This window comes from Lutjanus erythropterus, chromosome 8 (genome assembly GCF_056507025.1).
Source record: "Lutjanus erythropterus isolate fLutEry1 chromosome 8, fLutEry1.hap2, whole genome shotgun sequence".
Lineage (NCBI taxonomy): Eukaryota > Metazoa > Chordata > Actinopteri > Lutjaniformes > Lutjanidae > Lutjanus > Lutjanus erythropterus.
In genome coordinates, this window is record NC_139324.1 from 25,202,498 (window position 1) to 25,225,927 (window position 23,430).

The 23,430-nt window shown below is 38.6% G+C and overlaps 2 protein-coding genes across 4 annotated transcripts; both read right to left on the reverse strand.

The window, feature by feature from the left end:
- Positions 1 to 1,326: 1,326 nt before the first annotated feature.
- On the reverse strand, positions 1,327 to 4,143 carry rab9a (RAB9A, member RAS oncogene family). The gene is made up of 3 exons (XM_084725021.1): positions 3,840 to 4,143; positions 3,380 to 3,499; positions 1,327 to 2,200 (listed from the first exon to the last, which is right to left on the reverse strand). Exon 3 carries the CDS (start codon positions 2,159 to 2,161, stop codon positions 1,553 to 1,555), a length of 609 nt encoding a protein of 202 aa, XP_084581147.1. The 5' UTR covers positions 2,162 to 2,200; positions 3,380 to 3,499; positions 3,840 to 4,143; the 3' UTR covers positions 1,327 to 1,552.
- Positions 4,144 to 5,733: 1,590 nt separating this feature from the next.
- egfl6 (EGF-like-domain, multiple 6) lies at positions 5,734 to 22,295 on the reverse strand. 3 transcript variants are annotated; one of them, XM_084725026.1, is made up of 13 exons: positions 21,887 to 22,295; positions 19,032 to 19,138; positions 17,771 to 17,863; positions 16,310 to 16,429; positions 16,080 to 16,199; positions 14,344 to 14,478; positions 14,138 to 14,260; positions 12,686 to 12,748; positions 12,037 to 12,300; positions 8,759 to 8,833; positions 8,573 to 8,668; positions 7,253 to 7,515; positions 5,734 to 6,419 (listed from the first exon to the last, which is right to left on the reverse strand). In XM_084725026.1, the coding sequence occupies exons 1-13, from the start codon at positions 21,958 to 21,960 to the stop codon at positions 6,312 to 6,314; spliced, it is 1,641 nt and encodes a 546-aa protein (XP_084581152.1). In that variant the 5' UTR covers positions 21,961 to 22,295; the 3' UTR covers positions 5,734 to 6,311. The 3 variants fall into 3 exon arrangements, with proteins under 3 accessions (XP_084581152.1, XP_084581153.1, XP_084581154.1); XM_084725027.1 differs by lacking the exon at positions 12,686 to 12,748 and having other exon boundaries at positions 5,735 to 6,419; positions 21,887 to 22,294; XM_084725028.1 differs by lacking the exons at positions 12,686 to 12,748; positions 14,138 to 14,260 and having other exon boundaries at positions 5,735 to 6,419; positions 21,887 to 22,294.
- Positions 22,296 to 23,430: the final 1,135 nt, after the last annotated feature.

Genomic DNA, 23,430 nt, shown 5'->3' on the forward strand with positions numbered 1-23,430 from the left:
GAAATAATGTTATTGGGCTGCAAAAATAATTTAATTATGCAGTTATTTTCTGAATGTAAACATATAGGTCATCACTCTATATGCATTATTATATTGGGGAGTGAAGATCAGAAACCCTGTAAAAAAAAAAAAATTGCACCACCAAGGTAGTCCACATCTACACACATATTTAAGTGTCACATTAGGTTGGCTTTACATGGTGAAACATCCACACAACTTAAGTTGAGTGTATGTCAATTTCACATTAGTCAGAGATAAAATTAATACAGAATGTTTGGCAAATGAGTTAGTGTCTGTTCATGAGTCGAAATCATTAATAAACTTGTAGAAGGCGTAGATGTTTATAACCGTTAAACAGAGAAACATTTTAATGGAGTTTAGCAGGTAGTGAGACAGACAACCACGACTCATCATCAAGAGTAGGGCTACTCACGATTATTTTCATCGTCCATTAATTGATGGATTATTTTCCAGATTAATCGGTTAGTTTCTTACTCTATAAAATGTCAGAAAATGGTGAAAAATGTTTCCTGAAGCCCAAATGACATCTCTGAAATGTGCCGTTTTGCCCACAACCCAAAGATATTATGTTTAATGTCAGAGGAGTAAAGAAACCATAAAATATTCACATTTAAAAATATGGAATCCAAGTTATTTTAACATTTATCTTACTTAAAAATTACTCAAAACAATTAATCTATCATCACTGGAATTGGCAATTAATTTAATAATTGATTAATCATTACAGCTCTAGTCCAGAGTGTTATTTCATTGCAGTGGGCTTGTTATTGTGAATTTATGAGGCTGTGTGCATCCAGCACTACTACAGAGCTCCTGTAGCCTGTCTGTCTCTGCTGTGTCTAGGGAGGCAGAGTGGGGAAAACAACTTGTTTCAACCATAGACCGTATATTAAACAAGATTACATTATATTTAACATGCTGTCTGTTGTTCCAACTTGGCGTTTGGACTGCAGTACTCAATTTTGGACATGCAATGGTGACATATTGCTCCTTTCACTGTTAAACTGTGTTGCGTGAAACTGATTATTTTTGAATTGCTCCATGTCAAGTTGCATGAAAATTAGTTTTCTGCAAATTTCAAGCTGCAAGTAGATGTGTGAAAGTTTCACGGTGTAAAGCCAGTCTTATGATTTGCCTTCATAACTGAACGGAACATTTAGCCATTTGAGAGGGAAGTGAAACTGATCAAACATAGCACACATATTTTTAGTTACCTGTACGTAATCTTGAATCAACATAAAAGGTTGTTTTTCTGTTCCTCCTCCAAAGCCCAACCTTTGAACGGTGGCAGAGCTGAGTGAATGATTCAGTGATTTCACGTTTATTTGTAATTAGACCAATTTAGTGTTTCCTGTCTCACTTCTGACAGAAGTCCAACTATTAGCATTATCAAACCAACAACAGTATAACAAATCATAAAGCGAGTAGCGTCATTTGTTTAAATAACATGTCACTACAGCATTGTGCACCTACAGCCTCATCACATAATAGGCATAACAGCAAATTATTGTTAGTGATAAACTCCTGGATGTTATGAACAGCACGTGGTGGCAGAGCGAGGCTTTCTGTGCAGCTTGACTGTGTCTGTGGGGATGAGGTGGTCCGTTCTTTCATCCAGCGCCAACACTCTGCGCACTGCCTCCTCAAAGGCCACCGCTACATTGGTGGCATCCTTGGCACTGGTCTCAAAATACGGGTAGTCGCCGTTCTCCTGGCACCATTGCTGCGCCTCCTCAGTAGACACCTGCCTCTCTGTCACGTCCAGTTTGTTGCCCAAGACTACGAACGGGAATTTCTCAGGCTCCTTGACATCAGCGTAGTAGATGAACTCCTTCTTCCAGTTGCCTAAGTTGAGAAAGCTCTGGTTGTCGTCTACGCTGAAGGTGAGCAAGCAGCAGTCAGAGCCACGATAGAAAGGAGTCCTCAGGCTGCGGAAGCGCTCCTGGCCAGCAGTGTCCCAGATCTGTAGGGTAACCTGGTGGCCGTCCACCTCCAGCTCCTTGTTCAGGAATTCCACTCCGATGGTGTGGAAAAGGTGCGCGTCAAACTTGTTGGTGACATAACGATTCATGAGGGAACTTTTTCCAACACCGCCATCGCCCAGCAGGATGACTTTCAGCAGGGACGTCTTTGTTGTCATGGCTGTTCACTCCCGATCGACCACTTTGAAATAATTTACCTAACAGAGAGATGAAATTTATTATCAGTAAAACACCACATTATCAGTATAAAGGGACAGTTCACAGCATAATCAAAAATACATAATTTTCCTCTTACCTGTAGTGCTATTTATCCATCTAGATTGTTTTGGCGTGAGCTGCAGGTTTTGAAGAGGCTGGCTGTCTGCCTTTTTTCAAATATGTTGGAACTGGGGCTGAATTATTTTTAAAAATATCTAAATGCAATTATTTTAACTAATATTACAATTGTGATATGATTTGAAATATGAAATTATTGTTGTTAAAACATATTAAAATGATTATGGTGTGCTTTCTGTGGTGATATCTACCAAAAAAGATGTTGGTAGGTGTGTCGCAACTTGACTTTTGATTTGAAGGTCACAATTCAATTTGATTTAAACCTTTACTTTAATTTTTACACTTTATTGGACTATCGAGTTTTGATTTATGAAGATCAACAGATCATTGGTTTTATGCCCTGACAAGTTAAGTGTTGTTTTTCTCTTCAGTTATGCACCAGATGCTGCAAGTAGACAGTGATGAAAAGAAAAACATATACTAGGAAGTTCACTGATTCTGCCTTTCGATTTGATTCTTGAAATGGAAAGCTGATTTCAATTGATTTAAGATTTAATATTGAAATTGTTACACCCCTAATATGATGCATTGGCAAGTACATCTCTGCAGCATGTTTAAAATCAAATTTCCCCTTAAATAAAAATTGCACCTCCTGTGATTTGAAAATCGCAAGCAGCCATAATTCTGATTTTGATAAAATCAGAGGTTACACCTCAGCCAAGAAGGATGCCATGAATGTTTACATCCCACGCCATCATGCGCCTCTCATCTATGAGTAGATGCACAATTCTCTATGATTCCTACAGTTGAAAGAAAGTAATTCCAACATGAAACTGCTCATAACAAAGTCTGTGGATTATATTGAGTGACCAGGTCATGATTTCTGGAAAGAAACTTTGCTGTTGAGTTTTTCAAATGCACCTCTACAACTCAGCAACTCACACCAAAACAATCTAGATGGACAAATAGCACTACAGGTAAGAAGAACAATTTGTATTTTTTTAGTTTTTGGAGTGTACTGTCCCTTTAAAATGGAATACTATAACCACTGTGTATTTCACTGCAGAAACAGTTTTGTGGATGCTTTGTGTTTGTCTCACCCCTGGTTGATTTTGGCCTCCTCCACTGTTCCAGATCATGTGCTGTAGACCCTGGTCCTTGGTCACATGCTCATCTGTTTAATGTTGGTGTGAGCAGCCATGTAGGTAACGTTCAACCAGCTGTAACACAGTGACAAGAAGCAGTTTCCTGATTAACAGATGGCCCAGGACAGTGGTTATTGCTTCAAAGACCCGTTGCAATGAAGCATAACCTGCTACCAAACGCTCAATGCACCCTTTATGAGCATTCTGTCAAGAAATATTTAGCTTGTGACATATAATGTGCATAATATTACACTGATAGGTGTACCATGCTAGCAGAGAGTCTAAATTGTGTCTTAGCTGAGCTAGGCTAATATGAAAAACAAAACAAAAAGAAAGACAGCTGGAGTTACGATAAAGAAATATACTAATTTCGCTAGCTCAGGTTTACTTACAGTCAAGATTGCTAGTAACGTACCTTACAGGTCAGGCCTGGCCTCTGCCGAGTGAACGAGAAATAAAATAAATAAAGTGATATTAATGCCTATGTTTGACAGCTCCTCGCCTTGGCGTGTCTCGAGATAACGTCAGGTCGCACCGTTTCCTGGTGAACTCCAAAGGCTCGGTGCTAACGGAGCTAGCTGCTAACAAGCTAACGATACATGGACTGATCGGATCATGTGATCTTGCCTGACAGAAACTTGTCTAGAAGGGAACCCAAGACCCGCGAAAGATCTCGTGAGAGTTATCACTTTAACATACACCACGATTGTTCTCTTACTCGGTCAAAGTGTTTTCTACCAGTAGTCACACTCAGAGTGTAACCATGCTATTGTCACACTTTAAAACGTAATTAGTTTGTACAAGGTGCACAATTAAGAAACAACACGTGCACATCTCGCGAGAGTTTCGCAAACCAATGGTTCCCTTTTAGACATGACCCGGAAAGGGCAACCAACGGCCGTTTCAGGCCTGTACAACTTAAATATACGGAATTATTCACACACTACACGTTATACCATTCTTGTTGAAGAACTCAAATCAGTATTTACTTCATGCGAGCCATTTTTCCTCTAGTCCCAGCTGCTCTCCACATCTATAAACTATACATCTCTGTAGTATTAATTAATAGCCACTAGAGGGCGACATTATTCTTTTATTTGCCAGCACCCCAGCTGCAAAACTGTGAGGGAAAAAAATAATGGTTCAACTCCACTCGACTTTACCGAAAAAAGCTCCGAATACTTTGTGCACTATAACCATATTCTTGCTTATATATATGTATATATATATATATATATATATATATATATATATATATATATATATATATATATATATATATATATATATACATATATATATATATACATATGTATATATATTACATCCCATAGTGATAGAACTGTGTTAAAATACACAAAATAATATTTAAAAATATATAATATAAAAAGTAGGCTACTCCTTTTTCATTTTTACCAGTCAAACATGTCATTCTGTCAGACAAAACATCATCATTTATCCATCTAGATTGTTTTGTTGTGAGTTGCAGAGTTTTGAAGACATCAGCTGTAGAGATGTCTGCCTTCTCTTTAATATAGTGGAAGTAGATGCCACTCAGCAAAGGCAAATGTTAAGCAATGTCTCTCTCCAGAAACTATCACCTAAATATAATAATATCCAAAATCTAAGATGATATCTAGTCTCATATTGTGAGCCCCAGTTGCTTCTGCTTGGTGATACAGGTGGCAAGTGTAGTTTGGTAGTAACTCCACCTGTTCCTTTATGAGACTGCTCACAACAGGTTTAGTGGATTATCTCGAGTAACCAGGTGATGATTTCTGGAAAGAAACATTGCTGTTGAGTTTTTAATTTTTAATTTAATTTAATTTTATTTTATTTTTGGCGCTTTGAGCACCACAAGCCAAGAGCCATCTGATTCTATTATACTTGAGAGAAGGCAGACATCTTAATGGCTGATATCTTCAAAACTCAGCAGTTCATACCAAAACAATTTAGGAGGAAAAATATGTATTTCTGACTTTAGCGTGAACTGTCCCTTTAAGTTGGATGTTACTGTCTACCACAAATCATTATACTACCAGTCCTGATATCCATAAATATATAGCTCATTTGTGGTGACATTTCTTTAGTTAGCAGACTGAATTTCATAAAATTATCCCCATTCTTTGTCATATTACCTTTGTCTACTCTGTAAGACTATAAGCTTATGAGACCACCATATTCACTTCCATTACCTCTAATAGTGCAGCTGATGATGATTTCTGTTTGCAGAAAACCACAGTAAAAGATATGATCAAGATTAGGCACCCAGGTATACAATCACACAATACGCGAACCAAAAAAAAAAAGAATGTAAGACAGCGGTAGAAAAAAAACAGATTTAATGCAACGGGACAGTATAATATGAAAGCAAAATTTACAGCAGATATGCACTGATACTTTTTTTTATCATTTAAACTAACCAGCCTTCAAAAAGGTATTCATCTAAGATTGAATTTCAGATATAATTCACCTAAGAATTCACATTACATGTCATAGATTATTTTCAGTTAACTTCAGCAATGCACTATCACATACACAAAAAATGACTAAGCACAATACTGTTAAACCTAACTAACAGACAAAGTTAGTATTTCCACGTATTCCTGAGATCTGAGTTATCTGTATCTTAAGTGACTATTTTGAAAATCACAGCAGAGAATGTAGTAGGACGTGTCCATGAGGCAGCATGGTGATAAAGTAAACATGCATGCACTGGTTGTACATAATCTTCCCTTGAGACCACGAGGATGTCCTCTGGCTAAACCACGAGAAAACATTTGAGAGATTCCACAAGGAAGAGACCTTAATACGGACAGGAAACAGGAATCTTTGACATGTGTCAGTTAGAGCAGATTTTCAAAGTGTAAATCCAGGGTGGAGCTTCTTAAAAGACGGGGCTGACATCTTCTTGACAGGCCCCTGAGGTCAGCACAACATTGTCCAACCCAATCTCTCCTCCAACACCTTTCCCACGCTGAGCTTCAAAGATGATCTGAAAGACATTCAGTGGCGAGCAGTGAATTAACAATATACAGCTTGTTATTTAAACATACTGTGAACCAAATTATATTAACATTTTAGAGAAAATTGATCAGAACTATACACTCTTAAAAATAAGGGTTCCAAAAGGGTTCTTCTTGAAGGGCTGGGGTTTTATGAAGAACCATTAGCCTCTGAAGAAAGAGTTAATCAAGGGTTCTTGGTAAGACTTGCAGTGTTGTAGTATAAAGGGTTATTAGTAAAACACCCTGGGTTGACCCTAGATAAAACCTTTGAAATATTAAGGGGTTCTCTGCAGAACTCCATGAGTGGGTTCTGGATGAATCCTCTGGAATATAAAAGGGTTCTTGGTAGAATCCCATGGGTGGGTTCTAGATAAAATGATTCAGATATCAAAGGGTTCTCAGTAGAATCCCCTGGGTGGGCTCTTGCTCGCACCTTTAGAGGGTGGAAGGGTTCTGGATAGAACCTCCAGTCAGGGTTTACAGCATAGAAGGGTTCTCTGTAGAACCTCTCACAGGGGGTCCTGGGTGAAACCTTTCGCAGATAATTCTAGGAGCAACCCTTTGTGTCTCTCTGAAAGGGTTCCAAGCATAACATTTAGAAAAGGTTCTACCAGGTACCAAAAAGGGTTCTCCTGTTGGGACAAGCGGAAGAACCCTTTATGGTTCTAGTTAGCACCTTTATTTCTAAGAGTGTAGTCAGGCTTCTGATACAACATGTGTTATTCAACTTGTTTTGTAATTACAGGTAATTTTGTTATTGTTAGTTGGTTGAACAACCATCTGTTGATAATGTGTTTTATAAAAAGAGAAAATGACTCACAGATTCAGGGGCCTCCTCTTTCCAGGCCACGGTGAGGAGCTCCGTCTGCCAGCCCTGGTCCTTGCTCTGGCTCTGCTCCCACACCGGGTAAGCCGTGTTGTCCAGCAGCACCCTGAGAGTTCCCACATTATGGCCGACCACACGGTAGTCAAAGGTGAGGCAGAAGCTGCCCTGCTGGGCCCGGTCGCTGAGGAGCAGCTTCAGTCTGGCTACGTTCTCCTGCTCCCCAATGAGTCCACTCATGGCCATGTAGTACTCAGCACCTAAACGAGTTGTAGCACGCAAGCAAAGGTGGGACCATGTCATTATTTTGTAAGTCATAGGTTAGCGTTAAGTCTTTACTCAAGTCCCGAGTCAAGACAGACAAGTCCCACCTCCTAACCTTTGAGCTCTGAGTCCTAAAGTCATAATGTGAGTTTTCAGCCTCACTGATTCACAAAGTTATTTAGCTGTTAAACGTTTGTGAAGCATTAGCTCGCTGACTATGTTCATATTAGCCTTGACTTCCTGTCCTTTGTGCTACATCAGATGTCGAACCAAGATGGTAGCTGTTTTGTCTCCGTCTGTAATTTTCAAAAATAACGATTTTTGTTTTTGCATACTCAAATTTGCTTTTTGTTCACCGCTTCATTGTTTTTGTACCTGAACAATTTATCTTTGGTATCACTTTTTCAAATGGGTGCTCACTAACATAATATAGTCCTTCATGATTCTTTCCCACAACTTGATTGGCTGCCATCGCGTTGGCTGGAAACAACATGGATCTCAATGAACAGTGTTTACATTAGTTGTTTCAGGAAATGAATTTTTTGGTAATACTTTATTTGAAAGGGTGTGCATAAGATTGTCATTAAACTGTCATAATAATGTCATGACACCTATCATGAACATGACGCAGTCTTGAATGTTAACTGTTGTCATTAAGTGTCATTTGGTCAATTCTGTCATCTTTAATGCAAAGTTGCCATTATTTGAGATGTCTTTGTTATGACATTTTGACACAGAGTACAATGCCAAGGTGTAACGACAGTCTTATTCACACCCCTTCAAAGTGTTACCCAGTTTTTAAATAACATACTTTTAAATCTTTGGTCTAGGGGGGGAAGAATAGTATTTTCTAGTCAAAAGACTCTAGTCCAAGTGCAGTCATGAGTGATTGGTGTTAATGACGAAGTCCAGTTACAAGTCTTTTTTTTAATTTTGTCAAGTCACATATTAAGCCATCAAGTTTGTGACTGACTCCGACTCTAGTCCACACCTCTGCTTATAAGTGAATTAATGAAAGTAAAGCACTTGCAAAAACATCAATAATTCTGTTACCATCGTCATGATAGGCTACGCTCCAGTCGATGTCATCAGCCTTGTCTTGGACCCACTCACACGCTCCCTGATCAAAGTTGCAATCCATGATGAACTCTAGTGGGTAAAACAAAATGAGCACGTTAGCAAATTAGTCACATAAACAGTTTTTACGTAACAACAGCACATAAGCAGATATTAGATTACCTTCCTGAACAGGTGTTATTTGGATTTCTTTGACCTCTGTGGCCGGGCCGAACACTGATTCAAAGTCTTCTGATACTGTGTTTAGAGATTAAAGAGAAAAATCAGCATGAATTCATGGATTTTTAGTTTAATATACAACCACTTGGCGGTTTATTAGGTACATCAAGCTTCAGAGCTTCTGCAGGTCCTTAAATAGTCTGAAATTCACAGGGCTGCATTAACTTAAGTCTTGCTCTTATATGTTTTTTCAGAGGGATACACTCTACCAACATTGCTCCATAACCCACTGATGCAAACTGTGCTTATACTTCCTTGCTAGTATGGACATGAAACAGGTCTTAAACAGCATTCATAATGATCTTAAAAAGTCTTAAATTTAACCTGTTGAAACCTGCAGAAACCCTGTAGTTTAAATTATTACAGTCTAATGCAACAGTCCTCAATAAATCCTGCTTTTATGGAAGTTGGAATGCTCAGTTTCAGCAAAAACTGGAGCCAGAAGTCTACTGGAAACGCTTATATGGCCAATATGAAAACAAGCAAAGTTGTTTCTGATGAACTTCTTTGATTAAAATGTCATCTGTAGGTTTAGCAGATGACATGAAGCTTAGTTGCTGTTGTATGTTGGACAATTTCATTAATTAGCATAATGAGCTAATCAATTACCCAAAACTGGACATAGCTAAAATTTTGCTTCTTTTTTCATTTTCCCCTTTATTTTACATGATAATGAGATAATTGTGCCAATTATGCAAATTGCCCAACATACAACTCTTAGCAACCAAACTGTATTTTATCCACCAGCCCTGTAGATATTTCAGTCATAAAAGTTGGAAACACCATTACTGGGTCCAGAAAAATTCCAGTAGATTATAGGATTGATTGCAGGACTGTTGTGTCAGACTGCAGTTTCGTTTTAGCAAAGTGTACCTAATAAAATGGCAACTGAATGTATAATATTTCAGCTAAATGTGATAATTGTATATGAGTAAAAGCAGTCACAACTGTATCATAATTACACTCTTACAAAATCTAATAAAATCTGCCTCTTAAATGTTTCCTCATAAAAACAACAAAGAACGTTTTGCCTATGAATTCCTTTAAAAGTATGTGATCTTAAAAAAACATTCCAAAATTATGCAGAGAGAAAGAGATATTTTCCACGATGAAACAAAAGCCAGAAAGCACCTTTTAACCAACAGGTGTAGACCTGCCCCGCTGTCAGTCACGTCTTCAGATGGATCTACAACTTTAGGATACAACCCCCCCCCCCAAGTATTTTAAAGCTCTTGCGGCAGCAGTGACAGCTGGGGTTATTGAACCTGCTCAGCCAGAGTGGGCCGGTGTTAGAGAGGTCTAGAGTGCTGATGACAGACTTTCCTACTAGGAGTCAAGTCTGTTTGCACAACAGCTGTTTTGGGGAAAACATAATAAAAGGCTTGGAGGCTCAGTATAGCCTCCCTCCCTTCCTCACCCTCCTCCCAGGAGATGGGAAGCAGGCCCAGGATGGGTTGTATCCCTGAGCTCTCACATGCCGACAGAGTAAAATTCCTCCCCGGAGGTGATGGATGTCTCGGGGCCTGTCTCCTCTTGCTATCTCAGTTCTTACACAGACTCGGGTGTTTCTATAAAGATCAAGATTAGTGGTGAAAGGCAACCTCATTTATGGGGTTTCTCACTGAGGTGCATACCACTGCATGACCACACTGCCCACTCTGCTCCACCTTTTATCTGATCAAAGTGTCTGAATTTGCTGCCAGAATGACCTATGCTAGAATCAGAGTTATCATATTTTTGTATTTTTCATTAGTTTTCATTTTAATTTAGTTGTGGATAGTGTGGTTAGTGGATTTGCTTGCTACAGTTTAGTTTTTTATTTTTTATATATATATATATATTTTGTTTTGCTTTAGTTTTTATTAGTTGCAGTCTTAGTTTTAGGGTTTTTTTTGATAATATGGGGTATTTGACAGAGGAAAGATTTAAGAAGCTCAGATTAGGTATAACTTTCTGACATTTGCTGTATATTTTATATATTTTAGGTAGTTTTCTATGTAGACAATATGTCTTCAGTTTGTCTTCATCTTTTATAAAGTTTTTATTTTTATTTCAGTTAACTAAAATGTTTTTTTGTCCCTAGTTTTAGTTTTTACTTTAGATTTAGTTAACTGTAATAACCTAGAATCATTACTTCTTAATATTTTTTTGTTTTAGCCAGTTTTTTAATGTTATGAAATAGTCAGCCACATCAGTTTGGAGTTGACCAGACCTTAGGGTTAGTGACCATATCTTTACTAGGGCTGCAACTAACAGTTATTTTCATTATCGATTGATCTACCAATTATTTTTGTTTAGTCTATAAAATGTCAAAAAAAAATGTGTGTCCTAGTGTAACATCTTTAAATGGCCTCTTTTGTCCAACCAACAATTCAAAACCCAAAGACTCTTCATCTACCATCATAAATGGCAAAAGAAAGCAGCAAATCAAAAATTACATTTAAGAAGCCAGAACCAGCAAACGATTGACACTTTCCTTGACTTTTCCTTGATGACAATCAATCAATTATCAAAATAGTTGCAGCTAATTTTCCTTTGATCAGCTAATCAATTAATTAACATATTTTGCCAAAGACACAACAGCATGACGGCAATGATGCTTGGGGATCCTTGTAGAAATAATCAGCATGAATGAACATCTCTGACAACTCAGATGTGTCTCAGCATGTTGCCCATTAAAAAGTCATAATTAAAGGGACAGCTCTCCCCAAAATCGCAAATAGGAACAAATGTGCAAGAGGGTGGAAGGTCTCCTGATGGCATGTAAAGCAATGGATTAAAACTCATTAACTAAAGTGAAAACAAAAAGGTGAAACTGACATCTAGATTGTTTTGTTGTGACTTGCTGAGTTTAACAGATATCAGCCAGAGATGAAAGAACTAAATGGCATTTGACTTGTGGTCCTCAGAGAACCCCCCCCCCCCCCTTTAAGTCCAATGAAAGCTAAGAAGAGTTACACAGGTCTTGAAGGAGCCTGAGGTCGACAAGAGACATGAAACAACAAGTCCCTTTCCTCTCTGGTCAAGGTCTCAGAACTGACCTGCTGTTTTATACTTATTTCATCTGCCTACTGAGAAATTGATAATTGTATTCAGATGCTGTGTAGACACAAGAGCAACATCGCTGTAGAAACACACTGAGTTTGTTTAGTCTGTCTAGGGTTAATACATTGTGGACCACCCAGACTGCTGCAAGGGAGCCAAACGAAAAAGACGCTTACTGAAAACATCTCCTCTTGGATTGAGCTGGTTGTCTTCCTCTTCCTCCTCCTCCTCCTCCTCCTCCTCCTGTTCTTCCTCAGGAAATGCATCCTCCGGTCCCTCCCCAGTCTGGGTGCCAATGTAGACCTCTCCATCATAGTCAAAAGGCTGCTGGCGGATCTTCGGGGGCGGCGTCGCGACTGGTTCGGGAATAACATTTTTGATGTCCTCATTGTCCAGCTTCCCTCCCAGAATCCCAGGCCTCACTTGGGAGTCTGGGATGGCTGCAGGCAGGAAGAGGAATAAGATGAGACATGTGGAACCGCAATCATGAGTGGCAGATGCAGTGTTTTACCAGGTTTCAGATGCGTTTTTTGTTTGCTTTGATGTACTTTGCAGCTGCTTCTCCATGCACATGAAGCATGACGGCGACATACATTGCACATAACATTTTATCACATACATTCTGTATATTAAGGGTCATGCTGAGGAGTCCGGGTCTCAGATCAAGCTGTGTGTGCTGGGGACGTACAACATTTCCAGCCATGAGCAAGGGAAAGAGTTTGAGGAGGTGTTCTTGAAAATAGGCAAGAGGAGGGAATGAATGGGGTTGCAGGGCAGGGAGTGAACAGCCGAAGCAGCAGGGTCTTGGATTCCACACAGTCTCACCATTGAGGAAATCATCTGCACTGCCTTTGTCTCCATCCCACGACCTCTGATAAAACGGCTTGACTACAAAAAAATAAAGGCATCTTCATTGACACTGAAACCCCTGGAGCTGTATACAGAAACTTCCTGACTAATTATGGTCGGGGCCTGATTTTGGAAGAAAAGCCATTACAGATGAACAGTTCCTAAGTCAACATTGCTATCCCTAACTGAAGATAGGAAAAGTGTATTAAATAAGCATGACTTCCCAAAATTTTAAATGAATGCTCATAATTTTAGCGCATTTATTTTTATCAGCCATATTTTTTACTTTTTCGTGGCATCTTGACACACTGAATTGCTCAGTCCATCAGATGCACTGTGCTCAACTTGAGCACATCATAGACTGCATGGGCTGAAGCTGCCACAGTAGGAGGCCAATCACACATCACATTAAATCCAGGAACGTTTGCAGTGAAAAACAGTATTTTTTTAGATGTATGTACAAAAAAGATCAAATTGTGTATTGTTTGACTGGAAAAGTTTCAATACTACTTGGTACTGGGTTATTTCAGTCAATACCTTAAAGGAACTGTTTACTGATACCTCGCCCTGGTGGTTGCTAACAGTAGCTAACGGTAGTGTTAGCTAACAGTAGTTAATGGTAGTGTTTGTTAACAATGTCAAAAGGTAGTGTTAGCTATCCTGCTTAAACAATATGGCTGATCTTTTATTGATTTTATGCAGTGGATGCTGGATACGACAGACACTTTGTCTGCTGTCTTAGTGAACTCTCTTCCCTTTATCTTCTGTTAGCATAGTTGTAAATTTCCCCAAAAGAACCGATGTTACCCACACCTTCATCTGTCCCGAAGTGCCCATCATTATTTTTGCCCCATTTTTTGTGTTTCAATGTATGCTTAAAATTCCCAATCTGAGATAATATAAGATAAAGTAGGATAAGATAAAGTTAGTTAGGATTTGTTCCTGTAAAACCAAATTATGAAAAATCCTATCTTAATTTAAGACTTAAAGTAAGATTTTTTTGTAATATGACCCCTGATCTATTCTTCTGATGTCATTTGGCTACATGAGGTTTCACCTGCTATTATCTGGGCCTGTTTCAAAGAGTGTAACACAACCTGTCTTTCTCCTTCTTCTTCTTCAGATGGCTGGCTACCACACAATGTCATATTTACACAGGTGTGTTTTCAATCTGTGGCTCTCTCCTCTTGCTAACATCTGTAAAGAGGAGCCTGAAAGCAGGAAACTAGCCTTGGCAGGACTGCTGTTTGATGATGTCCAAATGAAATATGTGGCTGTAAAACTGCTCCTGAGTAACTACTCTCACCTGCAAAAGAGTTTTTGAACTCTTTCGTGGATGGCTTTATTTGACATTTGTTTAATTACAAACAAAATGAATCTCTATATCTAAGTAATTCATAATTCTGTGTAGCAGTTCTTGGATCTCACCGGAGCATTCAAAGCCATTGCCTCTGAAGCCAGACTTGCACCTGCACTTGTAGGATCCTCGAGTGTTCAGGCAGTCAGCATGGTGGCTGCACTTGTTGGTGCCAGTTGCACACTCATCATGGTCTGGAATTGGAAGAAGCCTATTTGTACCTTTAGGAGCAGAATTGATCACAGATGTTTCCCTGTAATAAACTGGTATACCTTACCTACACAGTCATATTTGCCGTCAACATATTTCAGATCGTAGCCCTCCTGGCACTTGCAATAGTAGCTGCCGAAGGTGTTCACACACTGACGGTTGTATGGACAGAGGTTCTTCCCAGTTACGCATTCATCAATATCTGAAGGGAAAGAAAACAGCGGGAAAATTAAACTTATGATGTGTGACTTCTGCCACTAGGGGTCTCCTCACATTAAAACAATAACATAGGGTGTAGTTTGATCGTGTCAGGAGTAGCGTAGGAATTGTTTTCCTCATTGTTAAACCTCCTTCCTCACTCTCTGATTACCGAAACATTTGGGATAATGAAAGTACATGACTAAGTCACAGGGCCTGGTCACACATGCACTAATTAAGGGGAGTAGCCACGAATTTGCATCCTTTAATTTTGGTCAACATTTGAGGGGGCGGAGTCAAAACCTCATCCAATAGCAAAGACATATGTGTGTTGTTCACCTTGGCAGGCGACGGCCACTCCCCTACAGTTTGCATATTTGCATATGTGTGATAAGGTCTTAAACCAAAGGCAATAAAGGTGTAGCTCATACATAAGAACACTAGTCGTTGCTGCCCTCTGGTGGTCTGGAGTATTAATAACTACTACACAAATTTGACAGGTGACACTAAAATAATAAAGCTATATAAAATAATATTGCTATGAGTGCATTAATGAGAGAATTAAAGCAGACTTTTAAAAGCAACACAAGTTACTCTCCTTGGTAAATAATTACTTTTATGCTGTAATTGTTAAGGTAGAGATGTAGGCAGTAACTTTAATTAATTACTACATTTCTTATAACTTGCCCAACATTGGTGTTGTGGTGACACAATCAACTATCTACTTAACAAAGAGGAAATGTGTAGAGGAAGTTTTTTAAGCCAAATAGTAATGTCACCATTAAAAGTGCTGTGAACATCATACACTGCAAAATAATAGTATATGTCAGCCCACTGTTATAAAGACAATAATTTTTATCAATTTATCCTCATAAATTCATTCATTGTTTTCATTATTTTACTTATATTTTTCTACTAGTATGCATGTTTTCACATGTTTCTATTTATAGTCAGTCTGGGCCTGCAGCCATTTAGAGGTCTGTTGTATCCAGTGCCAACTGACAGATTGCTGCGCTGTGTGAGAAATCTGTACTTTGAATAATCAGAAACTACAATTAACTTTAATGATGGATACAGTAGATATGTGTGTGTCTCATGAAGGCTCATTATTTGTCTGTTACAGTACAGTACATGTGGGGAAAATGTACTTTTCAGTATATTTTCAATGTAAAAGTGTACTTCTGCTCTACCTCTATTTTTGAGTGTGTTGAATCTATTATATTCCTTTACCCATGTGATCAGTGTATCAGACTGGCTCAACTCACGCACATTTGTGGGAAGAAATATAACTTAATTGCATCCATCTGATGTACAAGCCAAGCATGCAAAAGCCACACAATAGAATCATTACTGAATTGTTCCACTGTGCAAAGACTTCCAATGCATGAGACAGACACAAGCCAAAGTCAACAGTTTTTTACTCTGTATTGCTTATTTAGAGAAGAACTACTGCTCCATCTGATTTTTCACTCTCCTGACATCTTACTCAGGCCTGCCTCTAATCGTGTATCATATTTGACAGTGGTTTTCCCCACATGACAATATATACTTAAAAACATTAAATCACTCTATATAATCCGTTACTGTGTGAGTGTGGTTGCTCACCCACACACGTCCTCTCATCTTGGCCAAGTTGCAGCCCTGAAGATGGGCAGAGGCAGCGAATCTCCCCCTGAACCTCCTCACAACCATACTGACAGTGAGCAAGAGAGCACGTCCTGGAATCTACATGCATGGACACAAAAAGTACATATTAAACATATAAATGTGCAAACTCTGACTGTCTTTAAGTTTCCACTAAGGGCGTGTATGGATAGCAGCGTGACATTACTCACTGGCACAGGATCCATCAGGCATTAAGGTGTAACCGTTGAGACAGTAGCACTTGTAACTTCCATAGCTGTTCATGCAGCGATGCTCACAGGGACGAGGTTTCAGGCCACACTCATTCAGATCTAGAAACAAACACCTTCTTTTCTAAAACCTTGTAACATACGTTTTAACTGCAATGCTTTTAATTGAAACATAAGATATAAAGATTTGCTTTAAGTGCCTTAAATGAAATTTTAAAAATGGCAAAAAAAATAACTGTTTAAAAACAGAGGCAGCCAACATAATTGAGAGGTATTTTGGTCAAAAAATCATTGCACTGTATTTCAGTCAAAGGAGTGAATTTATGGGTCAGTTGTAGTGAGGAAACATGTAAGTGGGTTTTAACAAAAATGTAATAATAACATACTGAACAAATATGAAAATGAAGGAATCATATACAGACACTGGCATTGAGGGGACAGAACTCAAATGAACCTGCACTACATATAGATTATCAGGTGTCATTTATCTACCCTTGTGCTATCTGAATGTTGTCGTTTTCATAATCACCATCACTAAGTGAAATGAAACCTCCACTTTTTCACTTTTCCACCTGTAGCAGTAGCTAACTCACTAACTTGCTAACAGTTAAACTCTAGTGTTCGCTAGTAGTTAACATTAGTGTTTGCTAACAATAGCTACTGGTAGTGTTAGTTAACAATAACTAACAATAGTGTTTGCAAACAATTGCTAACGGTAGTGTTAGCTAACAATAGTAATGATAGTGTTAGTTAACAATAACTAACAATAGTGTTTGCTAACAATTGCTAACAGTAGTGTTAGCTAACAATAGTTAATGATAGTGTTAGTTAACAATAACTAACAATAGTGTTTGCTAACAATTGCTAACGGTAGTGTTAGCTAACAATAGTTAATGATAGTGTTAGTTAACAATAACTAACAATAGTGTTTGCTAACAATTGCTAACAGTAGTGTTAGCTAACAATAGTTAATGATAGTGTTAGTTAACAATAACTAACAATAATGTTTGCTAACAATTGCTAACGGTAGTGTTAGCTAACAATAGTTAATGATAGTGTTAGTTAACAATAACTAACAGTAGTGTTTGCTAACAATTGCTAATGGTAGTGTTAGCTAACTTGTTTAGTTTGTATAACTACTTTTTTTTAATGCTTTTACAAAAAAGATGCTCAATATGGACACTGTGTTTGCTATCATTACCTGGAAGTAGCCAAAAATCTTTTGTTTTGTATTGTATTGTTGTATTTGATTCTTTTTGTTTCTTTGTTTTCATTTCATATTGTTAAACTTGATGTGTTGTGTCTAATTTCTATTTGCTGACAAAAATATATTCTAATTCAATTCAGAGCTTTGTAAGTGAGTTAATAGCTGGAAATGAGATTATCCTGTACCCACTTAGGCCCATGTTTTCCAGGCCCTCTTCACTGACCCCAAATACCCACCTTGATTACACGTCTTTCCAGTGTATCCTGGGAAACACTTGCATTTGTTGGGGCCAACACACTCTCCGTGCTTGCAGCCGTGCTCACATTGTGCTGGTAAAACATTTAACATGGAGAAAAGAAATACCAGCAGAAATATCAGTGGTTTGAGAATGATGGATTAGAGTCAAACCACACGTTTCTATTATGCAGACAAGGTTTTTCAATCTAGACTGTCATTTCCTCCACATTTTTCTGGGTTAGGAAAATACCTTTCATGAAAAGAATACCAGTTGTTGGGCCATTGTGTATTGTGGCAGTCAATTTAGATTCTCGCTCTCAAATATTTTGGTCATTCAAAAAGCAGTTTGTGTAAATTGGAGCTGTCACCTAACGATGGATATTAAAAGATTAGTGTGTAGGACTTCGTCTCACCCTCCCCTTCCATGTAGGTGAACCTACAGTAGCTGCAAAAGTCGTATTAAATGTAAATAGGCCATATCAAGAGCCAGTGTTTAGTTTGTCTGTTCTGGGTTACTGTAGAAGCATGGTGGTGCAACATGGCGGCTTCCATAGAAGAGGACCCTCTGTAGATATAAAAGATGTAGGGAGTATGGATGTCATATAAACGTCACCACTTTTGCTAGTTGGCACCAGAAATGCTAGTTATGCTAGAAATTAGGTTGATCTAATTATTAATATAACAATGCTGCTGCTACAATGCCACTAGCTGGAGCTGCAGCACCAGCAGACGGGAGCCCCTCTCTCTTTGCACTAATATGCGTTGGCCTGGATGTTGTTATCAGGAAAGTTGGACAGATGATAGCTGGTAAACAGCTTGGCAGTATTTTCAAGTAGAAAGGCTTTGTATGCTAACGTGCTAATGCATTGCTAATGTTAGCCACACTAACACTAACGCTCAACGTAAACAATGTACCCACTGAGGCTGTGATCCTGTTTGGTCTGAAAAATCAGCACATTTAGTGAGTTATTGTGCAAGTTTTTGCAATGCTCAAAATGCACAGTGGAAAATGCCACACATTTAAATATATTACCTTATATTAATCGACTAGTATAAAATAAAATTTGCGCTTAATCAGCAGGGAAATTAGTCACCAGAAACATCCCTAATACTCGGGTAATGAAAATGCAACAATTCTTATTTTCATTTGATTACGCACTAATGAAAGCATAAATTTGACACACTTATATTAAAAGTTTAATTCATTATTATAATATTAGCCTATACACCAGTTGTTGAATCAATCTGGACTGGTCTTACCCTCACACTGTCCTTTACTGTTTTTCTTCCAGCCATAGCAGCACTCCAGTCTCCTGCCATAGCGACACACACCCGCTTGGTTTCCAGTAAGGACTTGTCGGTAGTGCCTTTGTGGAACAAGAGATGAGTAGAGGGTAAAATGAGTCATTTCTCTGTCATAGCTAAATTTATAGCCCACTTTGTTTACTGCATTGAACATTAGGTAAAAAATTTAACCTATAAGAAAAATCATATCACAATAAAACACTAACAACAAGTTTAGGTTATTACACAACATCCACACATCCATTTGATTGATTTTCAGCCATCCTTTTCTTCTACTTTTGTTCCCCGTGGTTGTTGTATGACAAACAAATAAACAACCTAAATAAAGCGTCCTCTCACAGGCTCACTTAGTGATAAAAGTGGGGCTCCCTGTGGAGCAACAGCCAGCTGACAGGATGTAGCAGCTACAGATGGAGAAAAACACACTAATCAGACACTTCCTGCGCTGCACACTGATACCTTCTGCACAACCATATGTCCTCCTTTTTTTTCTCCACCTTGATCTTCACCTGACTCCAATTTCTGGAGTCAGAGGAGAATCTACTGTAAAGTTATTCTCAGTTGTGGTCAGCGAGTCAGCACAGCATTTAAAATAACCTGCAGAGCATATAGATTGTATTGCATGAGCGTATTTTTAAACTGTAAATTAGATTAAGATGTTATGGTGCAGTTTGCCGTTTACTTGGTAAATAAGTAACATATATTTCTATTCTGTCATAATTTTATATTTGTATATAGTTCTCTTTATTATTTATTTTTCTGCTGTCTCATGTGCAGTTTTCTAATTTCATGAACTGTCTTTGTTGTGTTGTCTTGCAAAATTGACAATAAATAATCTAAGGAAATTAATGTCAGAATCACACTACCAAATCATACTTTACAGCTTCCAGCATCATTATCTCTACTTTTACTCTACTTTTAAGCTCAGTGCCAGACTGTAATATGCCAGATGTTTCTGTGTCACAGGCGTAGCATCCTATAAGCAGCCTCGGCTCCAGCGGGACTGGAGGAATCTGAGACTTGATAGAAATCAACCAGAATAGCCCAGAGGAGAGCGTGACAGGTGTTCTTCGTTTATTAACAGTTGCTGTGCCACATTTAGCTGACACACTGTCATAGTTGTCACAGCCCTGTGCTGTCAGGGGCAGCAGTGTGTACATGCATACCATCTAAAACAACAGTTTTCCCAGTAAAGATTTAAAGCACATAGTTCAGTGCAAAATAAGGGGGGGGGGGGGGGGTCATGTTACTCATTAAGCTCCTCTTAAAATAAAAGCACATGGAGGAGCTAGTAGTTAAAATGGCAGTAACTCCTTTTTTTGGCTACAGGAAATGGGCCAAACTGTATATCAGTCAATACTGTTGGTGAGACATTTGGTTTATTATTGGTCCCGGTGCATTTCAGAGTCACTGCAATGTGATAAAAAACTTTATCATACACATAAATTTATCTGACATTATCTTGGAAGGTCTTCTTAGTTTCTAACAGGAAAAAAGGCAGCTATGTGATTATCTTGGCAGACTTAATACCTGTCTTCATCAATCACTGATTTAATGCACCATTATTCTCTTCAACTGAAGGATACTTTTATATACTTTTATATCTTTACTGTAAGATCCTATTTGCACTACTTATTTGCATTGACATTTTTTCTGATTTTTCCCCACTCAAAGGGGAGGTGGTGGTTGACTGAGTGTATGACGATGATGAAATATATTTCATAATTATTATATGCAAATATCGAATTATTTTTATGCTTTGTAAACACAACAGCTGCATTGCCAATGAACAGTAGGTTAGAAAATACAACTTTGCCCAATTTAACATGTAGTTAACTTACAGTATAAACCACAACCACTTTGGGTTTTCTATCTGAATACAGATACAGACTCACAATTTTGTCAGTTGAAAAGATACAGATACAAATAATAACATCTCTGTCCACCGCTAGTGTGTACATACCCTCCAAAACAACAGCTTTCTCAAGCTTTAAAGGACATAATTCAGTGCAAAATGAGGGAGGTCATGTTACTCATTAAGCTGCTCTTAAAATAAAAGCATGTGCGTGAACTAGCAGTTAAGAGGTAAAAATGTAGTTCCTTGTTTTGCCCCCAAAATGGGTCAAATTGTACATCAGCCAACACTGTTAGTGGCACTTCTGGTGTATTATTTCAGAGTCATTGCAATTAGGGCCCAACTGACGCTGGATTTTGGGGGCCGTTACAGATATTGGTAAGTAGAGAAAATCCAAATGTTGATATATTGGCCAATATTATTGATACAGAATATAATATGGAAATATCAAATATATGTTTAAAGGAACAGTTCACCATGAAATCAAAAATAAATATTTTATCTCTCAAAAGTGGCTAGCATAGGTTAGGCAGGATGTTTTACAGTTTAACAATGACCTTTACTGTCCAAAATGACAATCAATACACTGAAACAGGGATTTTTAATAATTGGAATTAACTATAAATAGAAAAACACAAATACAGTTATATATTAAACCTTAATTTTACAAAATGGATCGAATATACACAGAATGCTGCCTATAAAGCTAACAAATAAAACAATCTGCATTATGTTCTATTTGAGAAAAGTTCAAAATAACCTATCAGACAATATATAGAGAGCAATTAGCTGCGATAGGCCAATATCAGGCTGATAATAACAGTCGGTCGGGCTCTAATTGCAATGTGACAAAAACTCAGTTCTTGACTGAGTAAAGTTTACACCTGCTGCAGGTCTCAGGGTAGAAAACCAGCATACACGACATCAAGCGTTCGTCTGTAACTCACTGCCTTACCTCTGAGCGTCTGCGCTCCCACAGGAGATGTGGAGCAGGAGGAAAAGAGCACCGACAAAGGTGAGCGGCTGCATGTCTGTGACCGTGAGCAGCCGGAGAGCTTTGGTTCCCACGGGGCTGGCTTTGGTTGCTGTGAGTTCCGACTTGTCCTCCTGGGGGCTTAAACGCTCATTAAAACGCTTAGACAGGAGCAGGTCTTAGTTACAAAAGGCGCACCGGATTTCATGTATTTCCAGAGCGGCACAAAGTCAAAGTCTCCTTAAGGGGGGGAAAAAAAATCTGTCTCTCTCTCTTCAATGCTGCACCTACACTCTACGTCCCATAATTTGCTTCCTTTTCTTCTTCTTCTTCTTCTTCTTCTTCTTCTTGTCTGAAATTCCAGAGGTGGGTTGACACTGAAATGACACTGCACGGTGAGGGATAGGTTGTGACTTTTGGAGGTAGGAGTGGGTTTGTAAGGGGGGTGGGGATTATGTTTAGGGGTGCTCCTCTCTTCACTGAAACCCTATACAAGACCACATGGAGGTCCTCCTCAGGATCACCACTAGGAAAAATCATACTGTTGTACTGTTGATCTTATTTTGTGTCTTTTCTGGGATAACATGAGCTTTACATGCGTTTAATTGCTTGATGTTCTGCCTGATCTGTATTTTTCTTTTTTGGGGATAATTAGCTGTATGGGCTAATTGTGGATTTCAGACATGCATAGGCCTGTCATTAGCAGCTCCGGTTGCTCTTTGATGTCTTTCTCACAGGTAGCACGTAAAGCTTCGCTCTCTCCCACATGCTAACTCCAAGTTCAGCCATAAAAACCTTTAATGAGTTTTCACGCTTTCAAAGTCAGCTCCAACATCTGGTCCTGATCCTCCAGTCTGTACACTTACAAACGGACAGGTGATGTTTCTGTGAACTCTGAGAAATAAAGGCGCTGACTAGAACCATAAAGGGTTCTTGATCTTGTCCCCATGGGAAAACCCTTTTTGGTCCTGATAGAACCCTTTATAAAGTTTCAGCTTGGAACATTTCCATCTGTGAAACGTTTTACCCAGAACCCTTTATGAAAAGTTCTACAGAGAAGGGTTCGATTGAAAAACCCCTCCACTGACCAAGGGTGCCAACAAGAACCCACCCACAGGGCTTTTTATATTCCAAGGGTTTTATGTGGAACACAGGTTGTTCTGCTGAGAACATTTTTGTATTCCAAAGGTTTTCTCTACAACACACTTGGAGGGTTCTACCGAGAACCCTTTTATTTTCCAAGGGTTTTAATCTAGAACAACCAAGGGGTTTCCACCGAAAACCTTTTTATATTCCAAGGGTTTTATTAAGAACCAACCAAGAGGATTCTCCCAAGAATCTCTGTATATTCCATGGGTTTTTATCTAGAACCAATCAAGGGAGTTCTACCAAGAACCTTTCACACTGTCCAAAGGTCTAGAACCAAACATGTGTTCTACCAAGAACCTTTTTATATCCCAAAGGTTTTACATGGAGCCAACCAAGAACCTTTTATAGTCCAAGGGTCTAGAACCAAACATATGTGC

What these genes read in the sequence shown, in the direction of transcription:
- rab9a (XM_084725021.1), bottom strand. Translation starts at nt 2,161, where the DNA reads ATGACAACAAAGACGTCCCTGCTGAAAGTCATCCTGCTGGGCGATGGC.
- egfl6 (XM_084725026.1), bottom strand. Translation starts at nt 21,960, where the DNA reads ATGCAGCCGCTCACCTTTGTCGGTGCTCTTTTCCTCCTGCTCCACATC. An exon ending in CAGTAAAGGACAGTGTGAGG is followed by an intron (nt 17,864 to 19,031) that starts GTAAGACCAGTC and finishes ATGTTTTACCAG; the next exon opens with CACAATGTGAGCACGGCTGC. An exon ending in AATAACACCTGTTCAGGAAG is followed by an intron (nt 8,669 to 8,758) that starts GTAATCTAATAT and finishes TTTACCCACTAG; the next exon opens with AGTTCATCATGGATTGCAAC.